We start from the raw sequence: 10,246 nt of genomic DNA on the forward strand, positions 1-10,246 counted from the left end.
CGTGTGTGTGTGTCAGAACACTTACACTAACGCAGAGAAGCTTCTGGAGGCGGCGGATCAGCTGGCTCAGTCTGGAGAGTGTGAGGAGGAGGAGATCTACCAGGCAGCCAGAGACCTGGAGCTACGCATGCAGGTAGGACGGCTTTTATTCTGAAAGGCAGCTACAAGAAGCGTTGTGTTAGTGGCAGTAGACAGCCTAGAATGCTTTTATTGTGAAAGGCATAATGTTCCTTAATTGCAGGCGTTCATCCAGCGGGTGGAGCAGAGGAAGCTGCTGCTGGACCTGGCTGTGTCTTTCTACACACACACCAAGGAGGTAACACACACACACACACACATGTTTGTATGAATATATAAACATAAATACTTGATGAACGATAATGGACCACACTTCCTCCTCCTCAGCTGTCCGTGTGGATGGACGGCCTCCAGAAGCAGCTGTCCTCAGATCTCTGTGTTTGTCCCGACACCGTCGAGGCTCTTCAGGCTCTGATCAGTCAGCAGCAGCAGCAACAGGCCAACACACAGGTACCAGCTGACCTTTGACCTCTGACCTGCAGCCTCCCCTGCTCATAACCTAACAACCCCCCTGCTGACCTCTGACCTCTGACCCCGCCCCTCTAACCCTCGCACTAACCCTGACTCTAACCCTAACCCACAGGAAGCTGCGATGAGTGTCATCCGGGAAGGAGAAGACCTCATCCTGCAACTCAGGTACACACAGAGAGTGTTTTCAGGTAGCCCCTGTGGGTGCGTTTGTTTTCAGGTAGCCCGTGTGGGTGCGTTTGTTTTCAGGTAGCCCGTGTGGGTGCGTTTGATTTCGGGTAGCCCGTGTGGGTGCATTTGTTTCCAGGTAGCCTGTGTGGGTGCGTTTGTTTTCAGTTAGCCCGTGTAGGTGGGTTTGTTTTCAGGTAGCCCATGTGGCTGCGTTTGTTGTCAGGTAGCCCTTGTGGGTGGGTTTGTTGTCAGGTAGCCCTTGTGGCTGCGTTTGTTGTCAGGTAGCCCGTGTGGGTGCGTTTGTTGTCAGGTAGCCCGTGTGGGTGCGTTTGTTTTCAGGTAGCCCATGTGGCTGCGTTTGTTGTCAGGTAGCCCTTGTGGGTGGGTTTGTTTTCAGGTAGCCCTTGTGGGTGGGTTTGTTTTCAGGTAGCCCGTGTGGGTGTGTTTGATTTCAGGTAGCCCGTGTGGGTGCGTTTGTTTTCAGGTAGCCTGTGTGGGTGCGTTTGTTTTCAGGTAGCCCCTGTGGGTGCGTTTGTTTTCAGGTAGCCTGTGTGGGTGCGTTTGTTTTCAGGTAGCCCGTGTGGGTGCGTTTGATTTCAGGTAGCCCGTGTGGGCGCGTTTGTTTTCAGGTAGCCCGTGGGGGTGCGTTTGTTTTCAGGTAGCCCGTGGGGGTGCGTTTGTTTTCAGGTAGCCCGTGTGGGTGCGTTTGATTTCAGGTAGCCCGTGTGGGCGCGTTTGTTTTCAGGTAGCCCGTGGGGGTGCGTTTGTTTTCAGGTAGCCCGTGGGGGTGCGTTTGTTTTCAGGTAGCCCCTGTGGGTGCGTTTGTTTTCAGGTAGCCCGTGTGGGTGCGTTTGTTTTCAGGTAGCCCGTGGGGGTGCGTTTGTTTTCAGGTAGCCCGTGGGGGTGCGTTTGTTTTCAGGTAGCCCGTGTGGGTGCGTTTGATTTCAGGTAGCCCGTGTGGGTGCATTTGTTTTCAGGTAGCCCCCGTGGGTGCGTTTGTTTTTTCGGGTAGCCCGTGTGGGTGCGTTTGTTTTCTTGTTTCTGTTCTCCATGTGGTCGGGTTTTGTTTAACCCTTTTGGGTGCGTTTGTTTCAGGCCCCAGGGCAGCTCGGTGGCCCACGTGGAGACGGTGCTGCAGCAGCTGGAGGAGGCTCACGTTCAGCTGGAGGAACTTTTCCACCAGAGGAAGATCCGACTGGATGTTTACCTGCAGCTCCGCATCCTGCAGCAGTGCACGCTGGAGGTACTGTTGTTGTGTGTCTTTATGGTTTATTGAACGTCCCTCACAGCGTCGAGGGTACATTCATTGTGACCGTGTTTCCTAGGTGACGGGGGAAATGGACGCCTGGAAGCAGGACCTCCAGAAACAGTCCCAGGACTTCTCAGCGGAGAAATTAGCAATGCAGCGGCTACCTGACACAAACCAGGACAAGCTTGGCCAGGACAAGATGGCGTTGGGCCAGTCCCGGATGGTGGAGGCGAGCCCCGAGGTGCTAACGCTAGCACAGCAGCGCATCCACAGGTAAACCGACCAGTGTGATGACATCATCCTGACACATCAAAAAGACCACGTCAGGCTTTGATTGATTGATTTCTCCATCTGCAGGCACATGGAGCGAAGGCTGGCTATGAACAACATGATCTATGAGGTCATCCAGCAAGGTCACGACCTTCAGCAGTACATCACAGAGGTCCAGGCATCCGGTAAGAGCCCGCCCTGTACCTTCCTGCATATCAACGGAAAAATCCCCCATGGATTTGAACGATGGAACCTAAATAATATACGGAAAAAGAAAGGAGAAAGGGACTAGATGAGTGATGGGGGCCTTCCACGAGTGGGTTCGTTCTTCTGGGGGTTCTTGAAAGGGTTCTAGAGGTCATTGAAGAGTTACTTAACAGTTTCAAGTGATTACAACGGTAATGAAGGTGGGAGATCGGAAGAGGGTTCATGTGGTCCCTGAAGTGCTTCCTCCTTCAGGCCTGTGAATGTTCTCGTTTGTCCAGGTCGTCGTTATGGTTCGGTTTCCTCCTTCAAAAAGTACAGTTCTGCAGCGGTCCTAGTGATCTTTGAGAGGGTCCCACTGACTCCTAAGAAATATCCAGGCTCTTTGTAAGGCTCCAGGATTTGTGCGTCCCAGGGGTCCTCAAGTCATTTTTAGTGCTCCTTGGAGATGTTCAGAGGTTCCTGAGGGGGTTCTTGAGGTCTTTCCTGGGGAGACACCCTTAAAGGAGGAGTCTTTTTCCCAGCTTTGGATCAATAAAGTATTTCTCTTCTATTCTACTGTGGGTTCCAGTGGTCCTTGGGTTGTTTCCAGTTCTTCCTGAAGGAGTTTCAGAGGTTTCAAATGCTTCCAAAGGGGGTTCTTGAAGTTGAAGATCCTTGATAGTGCTGTGGTGGTCTTTGAGGGGGTTCTAGTGATCTTTGAGATGGTTCTCCTGCTCCCCAAGAAATCTCAGGAAGTAACAGACAGGGGTCTGGGGGCCTGGAGGGACCTCGTTGTGTCTTTCAGTTTGTTCCAGCCGTGGTTTCGATAACTAAAGGGTTTTAGAGGTTCTTGAGGAATAGTCACTTAAGGGGACCCAATGATCGGAGGGCTTTCATTACTCCAATGGTCATGAGGGGGTCCTAGAAGTCTCTAAGCGAATTAGACCAGTCATTGACAGGGTTCCAGGGACCTTGAGTCTTTCCACGGGTCAAAGGACTCTGAGTCGGCTACACTGGATTCTTCGAAGAGGCAGAGATTCATCAAAGGGGGGTTTTGGTCCCTGGAGAGCTTTTGACTTTGCAGCGGTGCTTCGGGGGTCTTTGGTTTCTTTGAGGGGGTTCCAGGGGCCTTTGCCTCTCTTAGAGGGGGTTCCAGGGGTCTTTGCCTCTCTTAGAGGGGGTTCCAGGGGCCTTTGCCTCTCTTAGAGGGGGTTCCAGGGGTCTTTGCTGTCTTTGAGGGGTCTTTGATTTCATTAAGGGGGTTCCAGGGGTCTTTGCTGTCTTTGAGGGGGTTCAAGGGGTCTCTGCTTTCTTTGAGGGGGTTCCAGGGGTCTTTGCTTTCTTTGAGGGGGTTCCAGGGGTCTTTGCTGTCTTTGAGGGGGTTCCAGGGGTCTTTGCTTTCTTTGGGGGGGTTCCAGGGGTCTTTACCTTTCTTTGAGGGGGTTCCAGGGGTCTTTGCTTTCTTTGAGGGGGTTCCAGGGGTCTTTGATTTCTTTGAGGGGGTTCCAGGGGTCTTTGTCTTTCTTTGAGGGGGTTTCAGGGGTCTTTGCTTTCTTTGAGGGGGTTCCAGGGGTCTTTGCTTTCTTTGAGGGGGTTCCAGGGGTCTTTGCTTTCTTTGAGGGGGTTCCAGGGGTCTTTGATTTCATTGAGGGGGTCTCAGGGGTCTTTGCCTCTCTTTGAGGGGGTCCCAGGGGTCTTTGCTTTCTTTGAGGGCGTTCCAGGGGTCTTTGCTTTCTTTGAGGGGGTTCCAGGGGTCTCTGCTTTCTTTGAGGGGGTTCCAGGGGTCTTTGCTTTCTTTGAGGGGGTTCCAGGGGTCTCTGCTTTCTTTGAGGGGGTTCCAGGGGTCTTTGCCTTTCTTTGAGGGGGTTCCAGGGGTCTTTGATTTCTTTGGGGGGGTTCCAGGGGTCTTTGCTTTCTTTGAGGGGGTTCCAGGGGTCTTTGATTTCATTGAGGGGGTCTCAGGGGTCTTTGCCTCTCTTTGAGGGGGTCCCAGGGGTCTTTGCTTTCTTTGAGGGCGTTCCAGGGGTCTTTGCTTTCTTTGAGGGGGTTCCAGGGGTCTCTGCTTTCTTTGAGGGGGTTCCAGGGGTCTTTGCTTTCTTTGAGGGGGTTCCAGGGGTCTCTGCTTTCTTTGAGGGGGTTCCAGGGGTCTCTGCTTTCTTTGAGGGGGTTCCAGGGGTCTTTGCTTTCTTAGAGGGGGTTCCAGGGGTCTTTGCTTTCTTTGAGGGGGTTCCAGGGGTCTTTGTCTTTCTTTGAGGGGGTTCCAGGGGTCTTTGTCTTTCTTTAAGGGGGTTCCAGGGGTCTTTGTCTTTCTTTGAGGGGGTTCCAGGGGTCTTTGCTTTCTTTGAGGGGGTTCCAGGGGTCTTTGCTTTCTTTGAGGGGGTTCCAGGGGTCTTTGCTTTCTTTGAGGGGGTCCAGGGGTCTTTGCTTTCTTTGAGGGGGTTCCAGGGGTCTTTGCCTTTCTTTGAGGGGGTTCCAGGGGTCTTTGATTTCTTTGGGGGGGTTCCAGGGGTCTTTGATTTCTTTGGGGGGGTTCCAGGGGTCTTTGATTTCTTTGGGGGGGTTCCAGGGGTCTTTGCCTTTCTTTGAGGGGGTTCCAGGGGTCTTTGCTTTCTTTGAGGGGGTTCCAGGGGTCTTTTCTTTCTTTGAGGGGGTTCCAGGGGTCTTTGCCTTTCTTTGAGGGGGTTCCAGGGGTATTTGCTTTCTTTGAGGGGGTTCCAGGGGTCTTTGCTTTCTTTGAGGGGGTTCCAGGGGTCTTTGCCTTTCTTTGAGGGGGTTCCAGGGGTCTTTGCTTTCTTTGAGGGGGTTCCAGGGGTCTTTGCCTCTCTTTGGGGGGGTTCCAGGGGTCTTTGCTTTCTTTGAGGGGGTTCCCGGGGTCTTTGCTTTCTTTGAGGGGGTTCCAGGGGTCTTTGTCTTTTTTGAGGGGGTTCCAGGGGTCTTTGTCTTTTTTGAGGGGGTTCCAGGGGTCTTTGCTTTCTTTAAGGGGGTTCCAGGGGTCTTTGCCTTTCTTTGAGGGGGTTCCAGGGGTCTTTGATTTTTCTTTGAGGGGGTTCCAGGGGTCTTTGCCTTTCTTTAAGGGGGTTCCAGGGGTCTTTGCCTTTCTTTGAGGGGGTTCCAGGGGTCTTTGATTTTTCTTTGAGGGGGTTCCAGGGGTCTTTTCTTTCTTTGAGGGGGTTCCAGGGGTCTTTGCCTTTCTTTGAGGGGGTTCCAGGGGTCTTTGCTTTCTTTGAGGGGGTTCCAGGGGTCTCTACTTTCTTTGAGGGGGTTCCAGGGGTCTTTGCTGTCTTTGAGGGGGTTTCAGGGGTCTCTGCTTTCTTTGAGGGGGTTCCAGGGGTCTTTGCTTTCTTTGAGGGGGTTCCAGGGGTCTTTGCTTTCTTTGAGGGGGTTTCAGGGGTCTCTGCTTTCTTTGAGGGGGTTCCAGGGGTCCTTGCCTTTCTTTGAGGGGGTTCCAGGGGTCTCTGCTTTCTTTGAGGGGGTTCCAGGGGTCCTTGCCTTTCTTTGAAGGGGTTCCAGGGGTCTCTGCTTCCTTTGAGGGGGTTCCAGGGGTCTTTGCTTTCTTTGAGGGGGTTCCAGGGGTCTTTGCTTTCATTGAGGGGGTTCCAGGGTTCTTTGCTTTCTTTGAGGGGGTTCCAGGGGTCTTTGCTTTCTTTGAGGGGGTTCCAGGGGTCTTTGCTTTCTTTGAGGGGGTTCCAGGGGTCTTTGCTTTCTTTGAGGGGGTTCCAGGGGTCTTTGTCTTTCTTTGAGGGGGTTCCAGGGGTCTTTGCTTTCTTTGAGGGGGTTCCAGGGGTCTTTGCTTTCTTTGAGGGGGTTCCAGGGGTCTTTGCTTTCTTTGAGGGGGTTCCAGGGGTCTTTGCGGCTCTTCGGGGGGGTTCCAGGGGTCCCTGACAGCGTCAAACATCGGTCCTCGGCTCAGACCGCGTCGTCATACTGAACATTTTATACCAGAATATAAAACAGTCAGCAGATTCAGTCTGACCGGTTCAGCAACACTGATGGTATTCGGGGGGCAGAGGGGGTAAAGGGGGATGGGGTTGCCATGGAAACTGCTCTCTGAAGCGCACAGCTGGTCCCCATGGAAACGGGCGTATTGAATTTGCCAAGGAGACACACACACACACACACACACAGATGGAGATCAGAAACACAATTGAATGACTATACTTGTGAGGACCTTAAGGGCCAAAATGTTCTAAGTGAGTGTGCGTGTGTGTGTGCGTGTGCGTGTCAGGTATCGAGCTGTCGGAGGCGGAGGGCGGTCTCTCCTCTCAGGTGGAGGAGCTGCAGCACCACCTGCAGGACAAACAGAAGGAGCTGCAGCAGATTGCAGATCACTCACACACACACCTGGAGCAGAACCTGCAGCTGAGACACCTGCAGAGCCAGGTCAAACAGGTAACACACACACACACACACACACACACACACACACACACACACACACCTGCAGAGCCAGGTCAAACAGGTAACACACACACACACACACACACACACACACACACACACACACACACACACACACACACACACACACACACACACACACACACACACACACACACACACACACACACACACACACACACACACACACACACCTGCAGTGACATCCAGGCTCTCACCTGTCTGTCTCTCACCTGTCTCAGGTTCTGGGCTGGATCTCAGAGGGCGAGGTCATGCTGTCGTCCTGCATGTTGAACTCCAGCTGTCTGTCTGAGGCCGAGCAGCTGCAGCGGGAGCACGAGCGCCTCCAGCAGGCCATCGAGGTAACTGCACGAGGTCGTGCTCCTTAGGCTCATCAGGAAGGATTAAATGTTGTGGTGGTTGTGTGTGATGTGCGTCTGCTTGTTGTTGCAGGCTCTGCTGCACGCCGACTCCCTGCAGAGGACTCACCAGGTGGCTCTGGCCCTGCAGCAGAGAGCCGAGCTGCTCGTCAGGTCAGTACAGACACGTCTCTCCATGACCCTGAACCCCGGAGTAAGATGGCGGCGTTGCATTAACACCCTTTACTGATCATGTGACCTCTGCCCCACCCCCTCCACCCTCAGGTCGGGTCACTATGACCCAGATGCGGTGAGGTCCTGCGCCCAGACGGTGGCGCTGCACTGGCAGACTCTGATGCTGAGGATCGAAGACCGGCTGAAACTGGTCAACGCCTCCGCAGCTTTCTACAGGACGTCCCAGCAGGTGACACCCTCCGTCCGTCCGTCTGTTAAACCGTCCGTCTGTCCGCCTCCTCGCTCACCTGTCTGTCCCTCCAGGTGTGCGGCGTGCTGGAGAGTCTGGAGCAGGAGTACCGCAGGGAGGAGGACTGGTGCGCGGCAGGAGAACGGCAGCCGGAGCTCCTCCTCCCGCTCGTCAGCAAACACATGGAGCAGAAGGAGGCGTTCCTGAAGGTCGGCGCCACTCACGGTTCACAACAGTACACTGTTCACGGCGGTCACGGGTCACCCCATAATACTCTTGTTTCCATGGCGACAGGCCTGCACTCTGGCCAGACGCAACGCCGAAGTCTTCCTCAAGTACATCCACCGCAACAGCGTCACCATGGCGAACATCTCGGGCCACAGCGTCACCGTCTCCGGGGTAACGGGGGTCAGCGAGGTCACGGGGCACTCAAGGGTCCCGGAGCAGCAGGTCAAAGGTGAAACGCCACGACACACGCAGGACAAACAGAGAACGCCGCCCTAAGGAGCGCAACGGGTGCGTTCATGTATGTGTCTGACTCAGGTGTGTGTGTGTGTGTGTGTGTGTGTGTGTGTGTGTGTGTGTGTGTGTGTGTGTGTGTGTGTGTGTGTGCAGGGATCCTCAGTGAGCTGCTGCAGAGGGAGAACAGAGTCCTGCACTTCTGGACCCTGAAGAAACGCAGACTGGACCAGTGCCAGCAGTACCTGATGTTCCAGAGCCACGCCCAGCAGGTAAACAACAACAACAACAACAACAATGACGCAGTATTTGTTTGTTTTTTGACCGTCCTGGTCCCAGTATTAGTCTTAGTCCTGGTATAAGAACTGGTCTTGGTATTAGTCCTGGTCCCAGTATTAGTCTTAGTCCTGGTGTTAGCACACATCCATGTGGTTCTGGTCTTAGTCCTGGGCCTGGTATTAGTCCTGGTCCTAGTCAACGTATAAGCACAGGCCCATCTGGTCCTGATCCTGGTCCTTGTCCTGATATTAGTACAGGTCCATGTGGTCCTGGCCTTAGCCCTGGTCCTTGTCTTAGCCCTGGTCCTGGCCCTCGTATTAGAACAGGTCCATCTGGTCCTGATCCTGGTCTTAGTCCTGATATTAGTACAGGTCCATGTGGTCCTGGCCTTAGCCCTGGTCACGGTCTTAGCCCTGGTCCTGGTCTTGGCCCTGGTCCTGGTCTTAGCCCTGGTCCTGGTCTTGGCCCTGGTCCTGGTCTTAGCCCTGGTCCTGGCCCTCGTATTAGAACAGGTCCATCTGGTCCTGATCCTGGTCTTAGTCCTGGTATTAGTACAGGTCCATGTGGTCCTGGCCTTATCCCTGGTCACGGTCTTGGCCCTGGTATTAGCACAGGTCCATGTGGTCCTGGCCTTAGCCCTGGTCTCGGTCTTAGCCCTGGTCCTGGTCTTAGCCCTGGTCCTGGTCTTGACCCTGGTCCTGGTCTTAGCCCTGGTCCCGGTCTTAGCCCTGGTCCTGGTCTAAGCCCCTGTTATCGTCATGTTGAAGTGGGTCCGGACGCTGACCGTGGACAGAACTTGTGTCTTTCCTTTGCAGGCTCTGGATTGGCTGCAGCAGTCAGGTGACCACTACCTGGTCACGCATACGTCGCCGGGGGCAACGGCAGCCGAGACGCAAGACCTGCTGACTCAGCACAGAGAGTTCTGCGTGTCGGCGAAGGTGAGAACCCGCACGCTGATGCTTTTTCTCCCTGAACGACGGGCGGCGTCTCACTCGTGTCTCCGTCTCTCAGCACACTCAGGAGAAGGTCCACCTGCTCATCCAGCTGGCAGAGAGCATGCTCGCCAAAGGCCACGCCCACCGCACGGAGCTGCGCCGCTGCGTCTCCGCGGTGGACAAGCGCTACCGCGACTTCACCGTCAGGATGGGGCAGTACCGCCACCTGCTGGAGACGGCGCTGGGAGGCTGCTCGCAGGTGAGAACGCACGGGAAAAGAGGCTTGAGTGTGTCGTTTGTGTCGAGTTTGTCGTGTTTCCTGAGCGTGTCATACGGCGTTCCCCGTCAGGACAACAAGGACCTGGAGCTGGAGCTGATCCCCAACAGTCTGTCCGACTCCGACCCCGAGGTCAACCTGTCCGACCCGAGCCACCAGGTCAGCGACGAGAAGAGGCGCTCGGCCCGCAAGAAAGAGTGAGTACCGCGGGTGCTGCGAGTGCGATCAGCGAGAGAGTTTACGGCGTACGCGCTTCAGTAACACGTGTGTCCTCAGGTACATCATGGCTGAGCTGCTGCAGACTGAGCGGGTCTACGTCAGGGACCTGCAGGAGTGTATCGAGGTAACGCTCCACCCTGAGTACTGTGTAATGCTCCGTCGCAGCGTTCGTGTTATTCAGACGTGTTTGTCCCGCAGACGTACCTGTGGGAGATGACCAGCGGCTCGGAGGACGTCCCGGCAGGACTCACCAACAAGGACGACATCGTGTTCGGGAACATCCAGGACATCTACGAGTTCCACAACAGGTGCTGTGAATACACACCGCAGACACACGACGCGTTAAACCACGGCTCACGTATTCGTGCTTGTCCTGTTTTGCAGTATTTTCCTGAAGGAGCTGGAAAACTACGAGCAGCTTCCTGAGGACGTCGGCCACTGCTTCGTTACCTGGGTGACGCCTTTGTTTCCTTT

At 54.6% G+C, this 10,246-nt stretch overlaps 1 protein-coding gene across 1 annotated transcript in view; it reads left to right on the forward strand.

Annotated features, from left to right (window-relative positions):
• The window catches only part of LOC310964819 (kalirin-like), a gene marked incomplete at its 5' end in the record, with an annotated part of 40,929 nt that overhangs the window by 12,273 nt on the left and 18,410 nt on the right, over positions 1-10,246 (forward strand). The window contains 20 exons of the mRNA XM_083938097.1: positions 17-133; positions 242-316; positions 406-528; positions 662-714; positions 1,813-1,960; positions 2,043-2,239; positions 2,324-2,421; positions 6,648-6,811; positions 7,063-7,182; positions 7,274-7,353; positions 7,465-7,603; positions 7,678-7,812; positions 7,898-8,060; positions 8,219-8,334; positions 9,157-9,279; positions 9,353-9,535; positions 9,626-9,750; positions 9,830-9,896; positions 9,971-10,080; positions 10,157-10,226. Of these exons, the coding sequence (XP_083794223.1) occupies positions 17-133; positions 242-316; positions 406-528; positions 662-714; positions 1,813-1,960; positions 2,043-2,239; positions 2,324-2,421; positions 6,648-6,811; positions 7,063-7,182; positions 7,274-7,353; positions 7,465-7,603; positions 7,678-7,812; positions 7,898-8,060; positions 8,219-8,334; positions 9,157-9,279; positions 9,353-9,535; positions 9,626-9,750; positions 9,830-9,896; positions 9,971-10,080; positions 10,157-10,226 (2,406 nt within the window). The remainder of the gene's footprint in view (positions 1-16; positions 134-241; positions 317-405; positions 529-661; positions 715-1,812; positions 1,961-2,042; positions 2,240-2,323; positions 2,422-6,647; positions 6,812-7,062; positions 7,183-7,273; positions 7,354-7,464; positions 7,604-7,677; positions 7,813-7,897; positions 8,061-8,218; positions 8,335-9,156; positions 9,280-9,352; positions 9,536-9,625; positions 9,751-9,829; positions 9,897-9,970; positions 10,081-10,156; positions 10,227-10,246) is intronic.

This window comes from Echiichthys vipera (genome assembly GCF_963691815.1).
Source record: "Echiichthys vipera genome assembly, chromosome: 23".
Lineage (NCBI taxonomy): Eukaryota > Metazoa > Chordata > Actinopteri > Perciformes > Trachinidae > Echiichthys > Echiichthys vipera.